This window comes from Sapajus apella, unplaced genomic scaffold (genome assembly GCF_009761245.1).
Source record: "Sapajus apella isolate SASKATOON/1434 unplaced genomic scaffold, GSC_monkey_1.0 scaffold15, whole genome shotgun sequence".
NCBI classification, from domain to species: domain Eukaryota; kingdom Metazoa; phylum Chordata; class Mammalia; order Primates; family Cebidae; genus Sapajus; species Sapajus apella.
Window position 1 is genome coordinate 10,169,619 of NW_022436955.1, and position 20,687 is coordinate 10,190,305.

The 20,687-nt window shown below is 44.2% G+C and overlaps 1 protein-coding gene across 3 annotated transcripts in view; it reads right to left on the minus strand.

The window, feature by feature from the left end:
• Positions 1-399: 399 nt before the first annotated feature.
• The window catches only part of CMTM4 (CKLF like MARVEL transmembrane domain containing 4), a 72,738-nt gene continuing 52,450 nt past the window's right edge, over positions 400-20,687 (minus strand). For 2 of the 3 annotated variants that reach the window (XM_032284129.1, XM_032284130.1), the window contains exons 2-4: positions 18,776-18,952; positions 6,166-6,264; positions 5,013-5,275 (exon numbers count right to left, since the gene is read on the minus strand). In XM_032284129.1, the coding sequence (XP_032140020.1) occupies positions 5,111-5,275; positions 6,166-6,264; positions 18,776-18,952 (441 nt within the window). In that variant the 3' untranslated portion in view covers positions 5,013-5,110. Of the gene's footprint in view, positions 482-5,012; positions 5,276-6,165; positions 6,265-18,775; positions 18,953-20,687 lie in introns of those variants that run through there. The other variant, XM_032284131.1, reaches the window with a different exon arrangement.

Consider the following 20,687-nt stretch of genomic DNA (forward strand, 5'->3'; position numbering starts at 1 on the left):
ACTATCATCCTAAGGCAACTCAGGCGTGACAGTTTTAGACTATGACCAAATCTCACACAAACCATTATCAGAATCTTGTTTCACACCATCTCTCTTTTCAGACACAGTTATTTAAAGAAACTCTGGCCTGGACCTAAATCCCATCAGCAAAGCTGACTAAGGTGGTCTGAGATACGTTCTTACTCCTAAACTCGAACTTTAAAGTTCTAATAATTCCCAGGGGTCCAAGCCAAAGGCTCCCTGGCCTTTTTGAATTATGCATCCCAAAGAAAACATGACACTCCAGGGTGTCTAGATAGCAAGTCACCTAAATTAAAGCCTCAGCATAAAAAAAACAAAGACAACAAACTTACCCTATGAAACAGATACACCATTCAAGGACCCATCATCTAAACTTTTCTAGGCAAGTTGCCAGTGATTCAGACTCAGCGGGCTTGTGGGTGATTTTTTCCTTACTGTTATGTTTGTGGAGTAGGAAAAACTAGAAAGGAAAAAAAAAAAAAAAATCTCAAAGGTTGAAAAACTGTATCCAAATGGAAAAAGAATATATTCCAGACAAAAGAAGGAAAAATATAATAGGACCCACTCCTCCGCTTCAAGCTGAAGAGTGTACAAATGCTACTCACTTGCAGGAAGAAGAGATCAACAGAACATTCACCTTAAGAAGAAAATTCTTCTAGACCTAGCAGACACTGAAGGTATTTTCTCTCAGTTTCTAAATAAAAGAAACATAAAAGGTCAAATATTTTAAATTACTTTCTCAACCAGACAGTTCTTGTGATTTGAATGATATCTGCTGAGAATCAAAGAAACACAAGATTCTATAAAACTCCAGGGAAGTTTACAAAGCTGAAGGCTGAGGGTGTCAGGCCTGCGTCCTGCCTGAGAGGGCAGCCAAGCCAACTCTGGACCCACACATTCCTGAGCCAGATGCCAGGAGCTCACCCACAGCATGGGGAAGACCTGTCCCCAGCATCCCACTCTTGCCCTCAAGCTGACTGTGGAACACGAGACAGCTTTTCAAAGACAAGAGGACAGGAAGGCAGTTAAGCAAGTACCTGTTTCCAAGATAGCCTGAGCTGTCTAGTGCTAATGGCAGACAGCAGGGGTGTTCCAGGCCAACACTTCCTCCCTCCTCTCATATCCCAGACCTGGCCGTGTGTGGACCTCACCAGCCAACCAAGCTGTTGGGCCTGGGCATGGGTGCTGATAAAATATGACAGACCTGGAAAACACTCTGGATTCTGCAGCTTCACTAGGAACTAACAAGGCACCTAGAGACCTCACAAGCTAATGGCAGTCGCTGGAGCAGGAAGCAACTTGTTATTCTGCTCAAGAGAATCTATCAGCAGTTCTTAGCCTAGAAACCTTTTTCCCCTTCCTGATACCTGTTTAATGTCATTATTTCTCTATAAACAAGATCTGGAGAAGATGACAGTCAGGCAGTGGCACAATGACTTCATGACTGCTTTGTTTTGAACACAGATGAGACAATAGGAACCCTTCAATCATCATACTGCCTTGCAGAATTACTAAATTGGTCACATGTCTCCACGCTCTATTCATCTCCTAGGTGCTAAGACCAATCCACAGAAACTGGCACAGAAAGGGATTAGACCTTGGTCCCCCTCTTAGAGCACATGGATAGGTGAGGGATTTCTCATGTGAATCTTCAAGAAAAGGTAAGCCTGGGCCACACGCAGGACATGACACACATAAGGGTTGCTCAGGGCTCATTCACTGCAAGCAAGAATTCACATACATGGGTGCACAAAGGTGTTGGTGCTTGGTCTCCTCAGGCTTAACCCATTGCTGACTCACTAGGACAGCTTCCAAGAGCCACAGATCAAACTGCAAACTTGAAGAGAGCAAGAAGGTTTTCAACCAAGTCACAAAGCTCTCCCAGAAGCACCCGACATAGGGTGGAGGTCAGACACATTCCATGATTGACTGAAGGCATGAGCCTTCCAGCCAGGGGACAGTCACAGGGCCTGAAGGGCTGGGGGTGCCGCCGGCTTCCCAGAGCCAAGCCCTCAGAGCTGGGCCAGCCCTGCCCATGCTGGCTTCAGCTCACGTTGCCAAGGAAGATATGTATCAGGGCTATGCAAGCCGCCACAGTCTTGCTTTTTCACCTCCTTTGGATGGCTGTTTACTTCAAATCAAACTTCGCTGATGAGATTTTAATCTGTAACTGCGTCTGTTCTTCCCAGCTTTATGTGCGGTCAACAAGTATCTTCAGCCTTTCATGACTGTAATCCCTCTTTAAGGCTCCAAATGTATTTTCCTCCCATTCCCTCAGCAGTGTGAAGGAAGGATATCAAAGAGAATCAGAGGGAAAAAATAGGAACTCCACCCAATCAGTGCCAAAATAAACTTTCTCTGAGAATGTCAGTGTTTGCATCCATCTAAAACCACCAGAGGTTCCACCAAATGCTTGAGGGTTTCAGCTATAGTCTCCAGGAACAAATCCAAATGCACATGGCAACTGCAGTTTCTTCAAGTTTTGCTTGAAATGTGAAAACAAATACCATCCCACCAGAACACGGAGAAAAAACTAAGGTCACTCAGCTTTCAAATGCCCAAACCGAACTGATATTGGTCCATACTGAAACTATTAAATGTAAAAATGCTTCCTTCAATTTGCCAAGAGGTCGTTTTAAGGCCCCCAGATATAGACTGTCCTCTGTTTGCATACAGAGGCAATGTAAGACAAATACAGGTATCTTCCCATTCACTGAAGAAAACCCTATTCCCTCCAGAGCTCTCATCACTTCGTGATCTATACATGATGAGAGGTGTGACCACACATTCCATCAACTAGAAAGTGTCCATGGTGCCACTTCCAGTTCCTAATTAAATACAAGGAGAACATTTACACAACCAAAGGGGAGACTCATGGCACAAAGGATATTACATATTACAGGGACATAAATAATTCTGAAGAATCTACCACAAAGATGCAAATTAAGTCCTAAGTCACTCTGTGGCGTTTCATCCTTTTTGGTCATTCCTCTGCCTTTAGTTTCAATGACTTCAGAACTGTTTCTTGCAGCTGACAACACATCCTCAGGAGGCTGACTACCTGTCCCTGCTTTCACCATATGATCAAGTGGTCTTACTGAAGTGACTTGGGAAAACTTGGTCAACAAGCCCGCCTGAATGGTACCTTTGTTTTCAATCTCACTTCAAAGGCGGCCTTTTCTGGAGGCCAAGTAACATGATTCCCAGCAGGAGATTTCTGATAAAGCTCAGGGTGGTCCTTCCAAGTGGGCCCCATTTAATGCAAGGCTGAGTCTGTGGCCCTATTTTAAAAGGAACTCTCAAAGGGAGATAAGCCCAATTTTGACTTTGCAAACACACTCAACAGACCCACCAGGCAGCACACTCAGGCTGTGGGAACAGAGGGGAGGTGAGTTGCCAACAGGGTAGCAGGGTCAGCCTGAGGCAGACATGGTGCTCAGTCACATAGCCTGGGCCACTGCTCTGAACTCAGATCGTACTGAAGGTGTTGGTGCAGGGAACTAACCCCATCTCTGACCCCCAGCCCAGCAGTGTTGCCTGATCAACACTGTGAGATCAGACGCTGTCCTTTTCTGGGGAATGAGACGCCACATGTGCATAAGGGGACGCTTTCTCACACAGAACCGCCCCCAACTGCCCCCTCGGAGTTATACACTGCTAAAGCTGTTAACATTTGTCAGCACTTGGTCTTGGGGATTTCTCCACGTTACTGCAAAATCTTCCTGCCAGTGTTTTTTTTATGGTGAGGGCTAAACACAAAATGTTAGAACTAGAGTGAGGTTTGTAAACATTAACAACAGTTCAAAGAGTGAAAACCTGACAAACTAAAATAATTTTTCCATAAAAGATATAATTAATCTCTAATTTTTTAAAAAAACTACAGCATCATGGGGACTCACTGAGCTCATCCACCTCTCACAATAATCTTCACTTTATCAAGAATCAATCAGAAACCTTAAGTAGCTAGGATTTTCCCCACAACAACTCCCAGGAATGATGTCTGTACTTACAACACTGAGGTGCCCAAAGTGACAATTAGTGCCTTCTGAAACATGGGTGGAAGAGTGTGTTCTGGTGCAAATTCAAGTATTTTCAAATCCTAGACAAATCTCAGAATCACTTTAGAACTCTTTGCAGGTATTTAGAAAATTAGTACACATCCCTAAAATAGAGGGTGTGTGAGGGTGTGTGTGTGTGTGTGTGTGTGTGTGTGTGTGCGCGCGCGCATGCATGCTGTTTTTTAACACAAACTTATACCTCCCACCTGCAGTCCATGAAGCCAGCAAATGGGCAATTGCTTTGGCTGCTGGAATAGGCTTATTTTGTTCATGGCTTTTACCAGAGCAGGTAAAATTACTGAAAATCTGCATTTCAGCCTCAAAATATTTAGGGTAGGAAGGAAACTGGAAAACAAGATGGTCCCCAAATTCCTGAAGAATCTGGGGTTTGGGAAAGTGATTCATTTGAGGAAGAATCAAGTGATTTCTCAGCAGAGTAGGAAACAAAAGGTCACCCTCCAATGAGTCAGAGGTCCCTGGAAGCCATCCTAACAGGACATCAGTTTTCCCCAGTCCTGTGGCTTTTGGGCTAGTGCTGGCTGCCTGGGGGCCCCGGCATGGAAGACTAGGAGTGGGGTGGATCTCGGCAGCCAGACTCAACACTGACTTGGAGCAGGTGATGCCTAAGGCTGCCTGAGAACAGCTGCCGAATGACCATTCCAATGCTGTCCCTTCATTCCTTCACATTTCCCCCCTTAGCAGCCCCATTTAATCCAAAGTCTTGTTACAAATACACTACAGGGTGGCTCAGAGTCAAAGGAAAGCCTGTGCTTTGGGGCAGGTAAGACCTCAAGTGAACCTGGGCAGTGACACCGGCTGCTCCCACAGCCCCAAACACTAGGGAACGTGGCCTCCTGACTCCACCACGGAACTGCTCACTGGGCCATTCAGGAAACCCTTTCCCAAAATGAACTTTTACCAAAGAGGACAAAATTCAACAGAATCACATGGAAATCTGACACGATGAGGGAAAGAAAACTTGACTGAGAGACAGGCACAAGGATGGGAGGGAGGAGGGTCCAGGCAGATCCTCACGTGTCCAGGCGCTGGATCTCGGGGCGACTGTCCACGTCCCTGGACTCCGTGCGGGCTCGGATGTAGTCATTGGTGCTCTGCTGGTGGACGCTGACTCTCCATTTCTGCACTGCCAGGAATGTGTTCACTCCATATGCCGCAGTTGCCAAGAAGCCAAATATCTAAAACACACCAGTATAGTTAGTCCTCAGGCACGTGGCCTAGCCCCTCAAAGCTTCTGCTCTGCCAACTGACCATTACAATCTTCTGCCTCCATTCCTTGATCTTTTCCCCCTCTCAGAAGCCCCACTCAGAAGTCTTATTTCAAATACATATGACAGGGTGGCTCAGAGTCAAAGGGAGGCCCGTGTCCCCACCCCATACCTGCCTCTCACCTGGGCAGCTCGAAGTGAGCAGCTCACTCCAGAGTGAGAAGCACAGGGTTTAAATTATTTGGTAAGACTTGAGACATCTCCTGAGTGGCACCTGGGAGAGTAGCTAGTTTAATCGTTTATAAACCTTTTAATCTCCCCATTACAAAAATGATGCCTGTTCCTTGTAAACTGAGAACAACGCAGAAACCCAAGACATAAGAGAGGGAAAGTCCTACATTATCTGGTCCCCACCACCATGGCATTTCCACCTTAAAATGTCATGTAACTGCTAAACAGTGTCATGACTGCATTCAAGAACCTCCATTCCCCAAGCAGGTAAGGCTCTTCAACAACATCACTGACAGATATCAAGGACTGTGTTGGAAACTAACTAAAGCAGGGGATCTTGAACTTCAGTGAGCATCTGAATCATCCAGAGGGCTCATTCAAATACATTTCTGACTCAGTAGCTCTGGAGTGGAGCCTAAGGACATCTAACAGATGCCAAGGATGCTGTTCTGGGGCCAATACTTTAAGAACCACAGCACTGAAGGGACTGGGACCCCCACTGGCCCAGTAACATCATCTTTAGCAATGGAAAAGCCACAGGAGGACAAGCAGGACACATGCCAGGGACAGGCGGGCAGGTCACAGGAGGTCCCCAGATCAGCCTGCTTGAACCATTTGAGTTTGCTTACCACGGCAGATATTTCTGCTCCGGTTCTGTGGTTTAAAGCAGCCAGTACGATTGAAGCAATAAAGAAAAAGAAAGTGCTGAGTCCAGTGTTGACCAAATCCTAAAGACAGAGACAAAATAAAACTACGTGAAAAGAACCATTCCATCTTTGCTCTAAAAGCAACTAAAGAACTTTCAAAATAAGACCCGCAATACCCAACCTCCCTGGTGGCTCCATATTTCAGTCTCAGTGTCACAGGGTGACTGGTCACACAAAGGAAGGCAAAGTTAACGGTTTATGACACTACTTGATAAATCACCACAACAAAATCTACATTTTCACCAACCCCATTACCCTTTCTGAAGAAATAGTAACCCAAACTGCTAACACTAATTACCACTGAGAAGTCTAGTGCCATCTTTTAAAAACCACACTCAAATCATCTTGCTATGTGCACAAAGCTCCCCAAGGGTCCAAATGTAGGAAATCCCACCAGCATTCCCCACACACGTGTGACATTCAAAACTGTTTCACACACAGAGAACACACTTAGCCAGACCTCACACTCTTTCTCAAGCAGTCTTTCAAGCCTCCATGTCACTAAAGCCTGGAGGATTTTCTCCTGAGCTTCTTGCACAGCACACATCCAGCGTTTCACAGATTTAACTCTTGTCTTACTTGTGGAAGGAAACATAGCGTGGTGATGAAAGGTCACAGCCTGAGCAGGCTCCAAACCACCCATATGACTTTGACAAGCTACTTTGTTTCTGTACTTTATGTGAGAATAGTGCCCCCTTCCTCCCAACGCTGTTTAAGGAATTACATAGAACCATACCCATGAACAGCCCAGCATGGTGTCTGGCCCACAGCTTGGGTCGCCTAGACATTTACTGTCACTTCTGTTATTACCACTTTGGCATTAGGCCCCCAGTAGGCTGGCTCATACCACAATACCTCTAAAACCTCTATAGGAAAAGAAAATTCAGGACAAAGCCCAAACTGCCTGAGTGCCAGGCTGACTACACTATCAACATCTGATGGGTCCTCTGGTGTGGCCTGGCTCCAAGGCTAATTTCCTCTTTTTAAAGATATAAAGACACCCAGGCATGGTGACTCACGCCTGTAATCCCAGCACTTTGAGAGGCCACGGCGGGTGGATCACATGAGGTCAGGTGTTCGAGACCAGCCCGGCCAACATGGTGAAACCCTATCTCTACTAAAAATACAAAAATTAGTTGGGCATGGTGGTGTATGCCTGTAATCCCAGCTACTTGGGTAGCTGAAGCATAAGAATCGCTGGAACCTGGGAGGCGGAGGTTGCAGTAAGCTGAGATCGTGCCACTGTACTCCAGCCTGGGTGACAGAGAGAGATTCTGTCTCAATAAAATAATAAAATAAGATGTAAAGAGACAATGCTGGCATCATCAGTGCTGAGCCTTGCAGCAGACACCAACCCTGCTCCTGGCTCATGGAAAGCTCTGCTCAGATGCATCTGCCAGCAGATACACAGGTTTCAGCTATGATCTGCATAAGCCAGGGCAAATTTTTCACAAATTCAAACCAGGAAGTATTTAGTTATGCTCAGCTCTGGGTAAGATGCTGTAGGGGTAAAAATATATATATAAAATATACTTCCCAAGGCAAAGACTATTCAGAAATCAGGGAAAAATATAATACACTGTGAGGTCAAATATCAAATAAAATAGTATCGACATTAACAGTGACAACCTAAAAACAGAGATGGCGGCAAAGGGCTAGAAAACAAACAGGCAAAAATTTTAAAGTTGTAGGAGTATCAGCAGTTTTAAATTTGTTTTAGTAATGATCATTAAGAATAGTGAATGGAGAATGAGATGATGAATGTAATCAGTGAATACAGGGGAAAAACATTCAAAAATCCTATTTTAAAAAGACAAAAAATAATCTTCCAACATGATCTGAGACTAAGGGACCAGATTAAACCAGGGGAAAAATGCCAGCAATTGCTAATAAGAGCATAGCACATCAGCCTCCTCAAATCCCACTGAGCTAAATTTAAATACCGAAGCACTTGCTTAAAAGATGAATCTAATTGAGCATCCAGGGCTATGCTGTTCAATAGGGCAAACAGTAGCCATGTGTGACTAAAGTTAAACTAATTTACATAAGATAAAAAATTCTGTTCTTCAATCACACTAGCCACAATTCACGTGCTCAGTAGCCATGTGTGACAAGTTGCCACCTCAAGGGCAGAGCAGATAAGAAAACATTTCAATTGCCAGAGAAGCTGCTATGGCACCACACTGCCCTGAAACCAGTAACTAGGTCACAAAGAAGACAGGGAAAGAAGGACCTGCAAAACACTACCACAAGGTTGCACACAGCCAACTCCAACTGCAGGACCCTCTAGAGGATAAATGACCCAGTTTTTTCTAACAAGTTGAATAAAAAGAAAAGGGTCAGGGAGCAGGCATGGTGGCTCACACCTGTAATCCCAGCACTTTGGGGGGCCAAAGCAATTGGATCACCTGAGGTCAGGAGATCAAGACCAGCCTGGCAAACACAGTGAAACCCTATCTCTACTAAAAATATAAAAATTAGCTTAGGCCAGGAGCAGTGGCTCATTCCTATAATCCCAGCACTTTGGGAGGCCGAGGCGGTGTTGCCTGAGCTCAGGAGTTCGAGACCACCCTAGGCAACATGAAGAAACCCCAGCTCTACTAAAACACAAAAAATTAGCCAGGCAGTGTGCACATGTAGTCCCAGCTACTCAGCAGGCTGAGGCAAGAGAAACACTAGAGGCCAGTAGATGGAGGTTACAGTGAGCTGAGATCATGCCACTGCATTCCAGCCTGGGTGACAGAGTGAGACTCCATCTAAAAAAAAAAAAAAAAAAAAAAAGTTAGCTGGGCATGGTAGCGTGCACCTATAGTCCCAGCTACTCAGGAGGCTGAGGCAGGAGAATTGTTTGAACCTGGGAGGTGGAGGTTGCAGTGAACCCAGATTGCACCACTGCACTCCAGCCTGAGTAACAGAGGGAGACTCTATCTCAAAAAAAAAAAAAAGAACAAAAAAAGGGGAGGAGGTAAAGGAGCCATTTGTGGGGCATGGGGGTGGGTCCTGCAGACCCTGACTCAGCAACAGATGATAAATTTATTCACACACAGAATACAGTGAATGAGCAGGCTAGGTGTCTGTGGCCACTGACAGACTCCTTGGAGAATGCTATAAAGAGATAGCAGCCACCGGCCTTCCTCAGTCAATGAGACTTGCATTTATTCAGTAAAGTTTAATTGACAAAGGCTTGAGTCAACACTACTAAAAGCTGAAGATTAAAGGACAGGTTCCAATGCCTAAAGCAAACACCAGTAGAGGGTAATCTCCTTGGTCAACCTCCCGCTGAGAGGGCTGTCTGGCTCAAAGGTTAGTTTTAAGACTACATGAGTAAACAAGTTATACAGATAAACTCCTCTATATACTTTAGTTATTTGTTTTTCTTATTAATTAAATGTAAAGGGGATTTAGGCTGCCTTTGGTTGAAACTTCTACTGAAACTATGCAAAATTCTTGGCCTTCCAAGAAGGTTTGCAACTATATTCTGTAACTTTCTCTAATATTTTTCTTTAATATTTTTGCCACCACCCTGAGTGAATCCCCACAGCAGGGACCTTGCTTGGATCAAGATTTGAACAAAACAAATGAAAACAACATTGTAAGACAAAGGGGAAATCTGAATATGAACTGGATATTAAATAAAATTAAATATTGCTAATTCTGTTGGGTAAGACAATGGAATAGTGCCATTTAAAACATAGTGCTGTATTTTAAAAGGAAAGATAGTGAGGAAACAAAGGACAATGCTAAGCAACTATTGAAAAAATACTTTTAAAAATGTGTATTCCTACCTAATATCTTAAACCAAAATAAATCAAAGAGAATAAAAATTACATTTAAAAAAGCAAAACCACAAAAGTATATGTGTGTGTTTAAATAACCCTGGTCAAGAAGAACTTTCTAAGCATTGTACCAAACACAGAAACCTTCAAGTGCAATCTTGACAAATATTATGACTTAAATTACTATTTGACAAAATGGTCAATATCGGCCGGGCACAGTGGCTCATGCCTATAATCTTAGCACTCCGGGAGACTGAGGTGGGCCGATCACTTGAGGTCAGGAGTTTGAGACCACCCTGGCCAACATGGTGAACCACCGTCTCTACTAAAAAAATACAAAAAATTAGCTGGATGTGGTGGTGGGCACCTGCAGTCCCACCTACTGAGGAGGCTGAGTCAGGAGAATCGCTGAATTCTGGGAGACAGAGGTTGCAGTGAGCGGATATTGCATCCCAGCCTGGGTGACAGAGCAAGATTGTTTCCCCCCGCCCCCTAAAAAAAGGCCAGGCGCAGTGGCTCATGTCTATAATCAGCGCACTTTGGGAGGCTGAGGCAGGCAGATCACCTAAGGTCAGGAGTTCAAGATCAGCCTGGCCAATATTGGTGAAAGCCCATCTCTACTAAAATACAAAAATTAGCCAGGCATGATAGTGGGTGCCTGTAATCCCAGCTACTCAGGAGACAGACAGAAGAATCACTTGAAGCCGGGAGACAGCGGTTGCAGTAAGCTGAGATCACACCACTGCACTCCAGCCTGAGTAGCTGAGCAAGACTCCATCTCAAAAAAAAATTAAAAAAAAAAAAACCAACTGAGTATCTTTAGTTTATAAATAGCTCTTGCATACTGAGAAAAAGTAACAAAGTGAGGAAAGGACATAAGCAATTTGAAAAAGAATCATAAATGGTTAATAAGCAGGAATAAATATTCGAATTTACTTATGGCCAAATAAATGAAATTTAAATTGGCAATCATATACTATTCATCTGCGGGACTAGCAGACTATACACTTAGGGTAAGTACGTGTGTTGGAGCAAGTGAGAAGACTGGCAAGCAGGGCTTCAATGACACAACTTCCTGGAAAACCACTGACAAAAGGTAATCAAGGGTTTTAAAGAGGTTCATGTCATTTACCTATGAATCCCACACCTGGAAATCCATCTTAAATATCATAGTGGGGGCCAGGAGTGGTGACTCATACCTGTAATCCCAGCACTTTGGGAGGCCAAAGCAGGGGAATTACCTGAGGTTATGAGTTCCAGACCAGCCTGGCCAACATGGCGAGATTCTGTCTCTACTAAAAAAAATACAAAAATTAGCTGGGCATGGTGGCACATGCCTGTAACCCAGCTACTCAGGAGGCTGAGGCAGAGGAATCACTTGAACCCAGGAGGCAAAGGTCACAGTGAGCTGAGATTGCACCACTACACTCCAGCCTGGGAGACAGAGCAAGATTCTGTCTCGAAAGAAAAAAAAAAAAAGAAAATCATAGCGGGGGCCAGGCTTGGTGGCTCCTGACTATAATCCCAACACTTGGGAGGCTGAGGTGGGTGGACTGTTTGAGCTCAGGAGTTCAAGACCAGCCTGGGCAACATGGCAAAACCCTGCCTCTACAAAAATACAAAAATTTAGCTAGGCAGGGTGGTATGTACCTGTAGTCCCAGCTACTTGGAAGGCTGAGGCGGGAGGATTGCTTAGCTCAGGAGGTTGAGGCTGCAGTGAGCAGTGACTGTACCACTGCACTCCAGCTTAAGGGACAGAGTGAGACTCTGTCTCCAAAAAAATAAATAAATAAATGATATAAGGCAAAAAAGTCAAACAAAGTGCTCAATAGAGGAGTTGTTGAATAAAATGGTATTTCCATAATGGAACACTATGCAGTCATTAGAAATAATGATGTAGCTGTATATTTAACATGGATAATACAATAATTTAAATGAAAAAGCATGACTTTAATGGTTCTATTTTTCTGCATTCAGCATATCACAACACACATGCATATGCAAAAAACAGTCTAGAGAGAATAGTTTAAAAGAATGTATACTCAAGTATTTAAGTTGTTTCCCTTCAGTGGGTCATTTCACATATTTTTAAACAGCTTTATTGAGACATAATTCACATTCCATAACATACACTCAATTAAAGTATACAATTCAATCACAATGTAATTTTAGAACATTTTTAGCACTCCTAAAAAAGCCTCATACGCATTAGCAGTTATTTCTCATTCCTCCCCCAACCCTAGGCAACCACCAATCTGCTTTCTGTCTCTATGGATTTGCCTATTCTGGACATTTGTGTGTGTGCGTGCGTGTGTGTGTGTGTGTGCGCGTGTGTGTGTGTGTAATCTGCCAGAAATATTCTGGACATTTCATATAAATAGAATGATATAATATGTCTTCGTGCCTGGCCTCTTCCATTTAGTATAACAGTTCTAATGTTTATTCATATTGTAGCATGTATCAGTTCTCAGTCCTTTTCTTTCTTTCTTTTTTTTTTTTTTTTTTTGAGAGGAGTTTTGCTCTTGTTGCTCAGGCTGGAGTGCAATGGCACAATATCTGCTCACTGCAACCTCCACCTCCCGGGTTCAAGCGATTCTCCTGCCTCAGCCTCCTGAGTAGCTGGAATTATAGGCATGTGCCACCACGCCCGACTAATTTTGTATTTTTAGTAGAGATGGGGTTTCTCCATGTTAATCAGGCTGGTCTCGAATTCCCTACCTCTGGTGATCTGCCCACCTTGGCCTCCCAAAGTTCTGGGATTACAGGCGTGAGCCACCATGCCCAGCCACTCATTCTTTCTTATTACTGAATAACATTCCATTGTATAGATACACCACATGTTATTTATCCTTCATCAGTTGATGGACATTTATTTCTACTTTTTGGTTATTACAGATAATGTAACTATGAACCTACAAGCTTTTGTGTGGACAATTTTCATTTCTCTTGGGTCATCATAAGATTTTTTTAACATTACCTATATCATCTAGTTTTTGGTTTTTTGTTTTTGTTTTTTACAATAAGCACTTACTACTCACACAATTTGAAAGGCTCAATAGTGGAATACTGCAAATCTTAGCATCAAGCACCTGAGTTCCTGGGCCATGAAACAAATCAAGGCTGAACTGATCACAGATGAAATATTTGTACACAGGCTCTGCCTGGGGATGTCACTATAATCTTGCTTGGCTACCAAACCAATGTGCTGTGTGCTGGCTCTAGCCTCTGGTCTACACATCAACGAGACAAGAGCGTCTGCAAGCACTCAGCCCATCCTGTGTACTCACTTATGCTTGAATGACCTCAAGATCAAAGGGACAATTATAATGTTGATGACGGTAGTAGCTACCATCTATGGAGTCACTGTGCCAATCATATAGCTCCCAGTGAGTTCTAACCTAATTGTGATCCAAAATCACCATAAGGCAAGACTTGTTATTTTGTTTTACTTTCATAGATGAGGAAACTGGGTCCCAGAAAGAATGAGTGTCCTGTAATGAAAAATATTTACTCAAATCCTTGAATTTCTTGAGTGATACAAGTATCTTTTGTTATTCATAATGAGTCCCTTTCAATCATACCTGAGTTTATGCTAATGAAGTGACTTTTGTGGAAAGGGGGTGGTAGACTTTTGTGGCAAGTAGGTGGTAGTTTCAGGATAGGGGCAGGTCACCAGAAAAACCAACCAGGTGATTAGAAAGTTGGAATTTTCAGCCCCAACCCCTGGATCTCCAGGGAAGTTAGAGGAGCTGGACATTGACTTTAATCACCAAATGGCCAATCAATCATGCCTACCTAGTGAGATCTCCAGAAAAAATACCTAAATGATGGGGTCTGGGAAGCTTCTGAGTGGGGCTCATTCTGACTCCATGGGGACAGAGGCTCCTGTATCTGAGGCCCTCTGGACCTCACTCTATGCATCTCTCCCAAGTGGCTGTTCCTGAGTTGTATCCTTTAAAACATGCCAGTGATTGTTTAAGTAAAGCACCTTCCTGAGTCCTGTGAGTCACTGCACAGAATGACTGAACCTGACGAGGGGCGATGGAAATCATCGAATGTGTATTCAGCCAGACAGAGGTGCCTGGGCACCTCTTTTGCAGCTGATGTCTGAAGTGGGGGCATCTTGTGGGATCTCTGCTAATTCGTCTGTGGGATCTGTGCTAACTCTGAGCTTTAGCGTCAGAATAGAAAGGAACTGTTGAATACCCAGTTGTTGTCAAAGAATTACAGAACAACTTGGTGTGGAAAATGTATTTGGTGTCAGAAAAAAACCACAAGATAAGTCATGCCCAAGGGCTCAGGGCTCAGCCAATGGCCACTGTGGGTGACTGCCAACTGTTCTCAACCCATCACAGCACCCAGCTTGGGTTCTGAGATAGAGGCCTGAAAGGCCTCCAGGGCCACAGAGCCCACTAAGAAAGGGTGACCAAAGTGGAAGAAGAAAAATAGGACAGTGTGGGGTTCCAGGAAGCGAGATGAGAGAGTATGGCCAGAAGGACAGAGCACCCCACAGCAATCACCACCAAGACGTTGAGTGGGGTGAAAACCCAAGAATAACCAGAGGATCCAGGAACACAGAGGCCCCATCCCAGGCTCCTGACCAGAGGACTTGCAATGCTGCCAGACTGGACTGGGTTGAAGACAAATCAGGCAAGACCACCAGATGGTCAGGAAGGTGGACTGGAGGAAGAGGCAGGAGCTGTGTTTGGCTGGAAAATACACATGGGAGGTTTCTGGGGTGTTGACAATCTCCTATTTGTTGACCCAGGTGGTGGCTGTGTATTAAACTGTATACTTACTTCCATAATTTTTTCAATATTTGACAATAAGAGATTAGAAAAGAGAGATTAGGAGAGGGTGAAGCAGAGAAGGCAGGTGCAGGCCTCCTCTTCAGAGAAGTCTGGCTGAGCTGGCCCTGGGCTCTGGTTCTAGTTGAGTGAGAACCACTGGCAGGCTTTTGGGATGGGAGGTGGATCAGACACACCTTTTTTAGATAGCGCCACATCCCAGAAGGGAAAGGGTAGAAAGGAGGAGTGGCACTAATCAAAGTAAACAGGGGTGGAGCATGTGAATGTGTGAGTCCCTAGGACACAGAGAAAAACAAATATCAAACGAGTCCCACAATTCATCTAAAAAAGAAAAAAACAACCCAAACCAAAAACCTGACATTAATGGAATCTTTCAAATTCCATCAAATTATGCTTGTAGAAAATTATGCATTGTCCTCCTTATTTATCATTTCTCATCCATATTTATGTCAACCTGGGCTCCTGGAATGACCTATGTTTTTAAATCTATACCAATCACATCCTATTTTAATCATCAGGCTGGCTCTGCTGGAGACGAAAATAATCCGAATACTCCCACCACCTTCTTAGAGAAACACAATGCAGCCAAGGCCAACCCTTCTGTAGCGAGTTGATGAGCTGAGATTGGCCCTAAGGAGCTCACTTTTTCACCCCTCTCAGAGAACACTGGACATGAGCCGCCTTTAATAGGTACCATCTCCACTGGGCGCAGTGGCTCACCCCTGTAATCCCAGCACTTTGGGAGGCTGAGGTGGCCAGATCACCTAAGGTCAGGAGTTGGAGACTAGCCTGGTCAACATAGCAAAACCCAATCTCTACTGAAAAACAAAAATTAGGTCGGGCGCAGTGGCTCACGCCTGTAATCTCAGCACTTTGGGAGGCCGAGACAGGTAGATCAGGAGGTTAGGAGATCGAGACCATCCTGGCCAACATGGTGAAACCCTATCTCTACTAAAAATACAAAAAAAATAGCTGGATGTGGTGGCGCACGTCTGTAGTCCCAGCTAGTCAGGAGGCTGAAGCAGGAGAATTGCTTGAACCCAGGAGGCAGAGATTGCAGTGAGCCAAGATTGTGCCACTGCACTACAGCCTGGGTGACAGTGCGAGACTCCATCTCAAAAAAATAATAAAAAATATGTATGTGTGTGTGTGTGTGTGTGTGTGTGTGTGTATATATATATATATATATATATACATATATATATATATATAAATAAATAAATAAATTAGCCAGGCATAGTGGCGCATACCTGTAATCTCAGCTACTCAGGAGGCTGAGGCAGGAGAATCACTTGTACCCAGGAGATGAAGGTTGCAGTAAGCCAAGATCGTGCCATTGCCTAAGCCACAGAGCAAGACTCCATGTAAAAAAAAAAAAAAAAAAAATAGGTACCATCTCCTCAAGTTCACGTAATGCACATACCCTTTTGTTGGGCAAGCACACAGCCTTTATCTGCTCCAAAAGAGTGGAAAGTCTGGAACGGATCCCAAAGAACAGGACAGTGTTCTCAAGTGACCACATCATCACCACCCAGAAGAAAAGAACAAGTATCAACTTCCCAGGGGAAGAGATGCACCTCAACATGACCAGTGACGTGGTAGTGTGGTAGTCAACAAGTGGAAAATCTTTCATTATTAAAACAGAAAAAGCAAAATTCCAGAAAACTCACTAAATAGGTATTTCTGGGAAGGGTGCGGTGGCTCATGCCTGTAATTCCAGCACTAATGGGGGGCTGAGGCGGGTGGATCACCTGAGGCCAGGGTTTAAAACCAGCCTGGCCACCATGGTAAAATCCCATCTCCACTAAAAATACAAAAATTAGCCAGGTGTGGTGGTATAAGCCTGAAATCCCAGCTACTCAGGAGGCTGAGGCAGAAGAATCCCCTGAATCCAGGAGGCAGCAGTTGCAGTGAGCCAGGATCATGCCACTCCACTCCAGCCTGGGTGACAGAGCAAGACTCCATATCAAAAAACAACAAATAAACAAACAACAACTAAAAAAAGTAGGTATTTCTGGGGATAAAGGCCGGTATAATTAGTAAGAAATCTGAAGCACGAAGTCTTCTAACAGATTAATGGCTATCAGATAAAACTGACAAAACAGAACTAAGGGAGTCAAGTCAAACCTGGTGGAAGTCAACAGGGGAACAGCGTGGGTAACATAACAGCAGCCTGCCAGGACACCTCTTACTCAGGTGAGATTAACACTGCTGCACTGGCCGCAGTGCCCACTGGTTTGAGGCCTTACCAGATGCCTTTATACCCATTACCTCATTTTATACTTTAAAAAAAACCTGCAAAAAGAGATTATTATCTCCACTTTACCAGTGCTGATACTTCACCAATGCAGGGCTCTCAGCGACTTGCCCAGGGTCATGACAGCCTGTTTTAACAGCCACCTTGGACTTGAACCCAGCCCGGTGTGTCTGACTCAATGCCTATACTCTTAACCTTTCCAGCAGCTGCTTCTTTGTCAAATAGGTCCTCCCGCAGGGTTTCACAGCCCAGCCCTTCACTCAGCAGGTATTTATTGACAGGCCTCAGGAACACGAGGCAAGTAGGACAGCAATGAACAAGATGCTGACCTTGACCCTGACCCTGCACCCATGGTATGAGCATTTTAACTGGGGAAGGTTTGCAAAGTTCTCTTAAACTGTCTACTACATGCTCTATAAGCATTTTCTTATGGATAACATAAACCTCATCTTAAAAATAGTTGAGACATTAAAACCTGTCACAAAAACTCAGACAAAATGCTTCTAGTTATCTTGAGGTTTAGAGCTTAAATTTAAAATACCACCACATTTTTCTCAGCTTTTGGTGCTAAGACAAAAAAACAGCTAAGTTTTCAACTGACATCTACTTTTCTAGATCAGTAACTCTCCTTTAAATTTTTCCTCCTTTAGGAGTCTGTGCTGGTTAGGACAACCCAGGAAGCAATTGTAAGGAGGACCTTCCCCATTGCAGGCCCCAGGGCATACCAGGAGAGCAGCCCTGCCAGGGAGGTGGCAGTTCCAGCCTCCTCCTTGGGGCCCACATTTTCTCATGAGCCCGGCAGCAGCCAGAGACAGATGGAGCCACGTGTGCCTTGTGTGTGGCTCCCGATTTCAGTCAAGGGTAGCTGGTCTGCGGCACTCTCCTCCTGCTTCCCCCTCAGCAGCTGAGGTACCCACAGCGTTCTCCTCCCACAGGCACAGCAGGGTAAGGCAGCCGACTGTGCTTACTTACATGGATCTCCCTGACTGACTCCCTTTGAGCTCTTGCATATGCTAACTTGCAAATAAATATCAAGAAAACCAAATGATATTAAAATCCCCTTCTCACTCAGCACAGTAAGGACACAGTCCAGGAAAGGGGGTCTGGGACGGACGAGCCCTGTGTTTTCCATCTAATTGACAAGGGTGGCCAAACAGGGCTAAGAACCTAAACCATGGGGAGAAGAAGGCAGGTTTCCACTCAGGACTTTCTGATCAAACCACCAAACCCCCCAGGGTCCTTCTAGTTCCTTTGAATTCAATAATATTCCTAGGCTCTGCACGTTATTGGCATTTTCATTCATATTTTCAATTCTTCCAGAATCCATATTCTTATAAATGACTTTTATGTCCAGTCTAAAAAATATGCAAATGTCTTCATTGTATTTTATTTCCCATATTCTGCAAAGATTAACATGACCAGTCTTCTCAGATGATCGCAAAATTGAAATGACATCTTTGAAGTGGCCAAAATAATTCTGTTATGATGTTTCCCCCATTAGTTAAGATTCAGTTTATTTTGTAGTTTTACTCAACCCAGTAAAGAAATTTAAAATTTTACAGTTGAATTGTAATGGAGTATTTAAGGATCAAAATGAACTAGAACCAAATACAACCTGGAGAGATTCAACTTTTCCTTGGAGCCAACCACCGCATGACCCATTCATGGCCAGAATGGCCGCTTGTACTCACTGTCAGGTTCCAGTTGATCTGGGGGATCCTCATGTGCAGGTTGAGACCAAACATAATCAGCAAGACTCCAGTCACCACAAACGCACTGCAGCTCACAAACTCAAAAAAGTAGAGGCCTTCACACGGGGAGCACTTCATGATGGTCTCTATGCAGATAAACGCAATCAGGGCCAAGATCTAGAAAGAAAATTGGAAACATACATGTATATATATATTTAGTATACATCTGCAGACATACGTGGCTACCATGCTTAAATAACACTGAACAACAACAACATACTACCACTGAGTTTTCCTCTGGGGATGGCAGCCATAACTGTTGGAAATCAGATCTGCTTCAATTCTTACATCAAGAATAGGTGCAACGGTCTTAATGAAAGGATCCAATTACCAATGTAAACAGTGAAGGCCCCACCGCATACACTGAAATCAATCTGGTGTGATGTGGCCCCTGGGTATAAACTGCTGGCCCTTGGGAAGAAGCAGAAACATCTCCACAATATTTTTAGGTCTTCTCCTGCCATCAGTAAGTGGGTATTACCTATGTATGTTTCTAATTCATGGTCTCCACCACAATTATGCCAAACACTGGGAGAACAGAATCCTGATGGTGTCCAACTTACGCTATCTGAAGTTACCTTGGTGGTTCCTGCTAAGATCACACAGGTTAACTGGGACTCCTGATGGTTTTAAAAGAATGATTGGTATAATCTCCTCTTTCCCCAATTAGGAGGGAACAAGAGGCCCACCTAATTAATTCATGTGGTTTTTAAAAATGTATTTTTGAACTTGATCACAAGAAAATGGCAGCTTATTAGAAAGCTTTAAGAAATCTACCAATAATAGAATAAATTTCTTTCGAAGGACCAAAGTAACATTCTGGCAATATGTCCTAAGAGTTCATAGATCATAAATTCAAATAGATATCGATGGAAAATGCCAAGTGAACTTTTAAAGGGGGACTTCAGGAGAAGGAGCAGCCCAAAGGCAGAGTTAATGACCCTGTGATCGAGGAAAGGTTTGGAACACCTAAAGCCAGATCAGTCTTGGGCTCCCGCTCCGCTCAGTTCAGTGGCATCTGAAGCCTGTGCCACTGCTTCCAGGCCGGCCTCCACCTCATGGGTCAAAGAAGCAGAGGCAGACAGCTCTGTGGTCCTCTAGAGACTTGTCCTCTAGAGCTTGTGAGAAATGCAGAATCTCTGCTTCCTCCCCTTGAACTACATAATCAGAATCTACTTTCTGATGAGATCTTCAGAGGATTAAAGTGCATGCCGCATACAAGACACGGGCTGTTCTGGGACCTTTCTCCACCTGTTGAAGTCCTACTCATGACTTCCAGTACTCTGCTAGATGCTGCCACCACCTTCACCCCATGTCTTCCCTGACTGCTTCTCCCTGCCAGACATCAGCTTATCCCACCCTCTCCCGGGAAAGCCGGCTAGCCTGTGACTGCATTCTATCCTTGCCATCCTGCAACCTCTCCCTCCTGAGCTTTTAGGGGGCAGGGCAGTCCATCCCTGTCTACTCCCAAGGCACCAAGCACAGTAACCTGCACATAGCCAGCAGACGGGGGCTGAATGAGCCATTAGAAAACCCATATCTACAATTCCTGGCTGCCTGGTCAGTGTCTTCAGGTGAATGGAAGAGTGGTTCTGCTTCTCCCATTGTCAATACTTCTACACAGAACCTCTTTCCTAACAATATGTGGTCTTTTCTAAGTCAACACGTTAAAAATACAGGTCTTCTTGGTCAAAGCATACAAAATTTGAGTTAGGAAAAATAAGTTCAAGAGATCTGTTGTACAACATGGTTACTTAGTGACTACTGTTAAGAGTATATTTTAGTGCAGTGGCTCACAACTGTAATCCCAGCACTTTGGGGGGCCGAGGCAGGTGGATCACCTGAAGTTGGG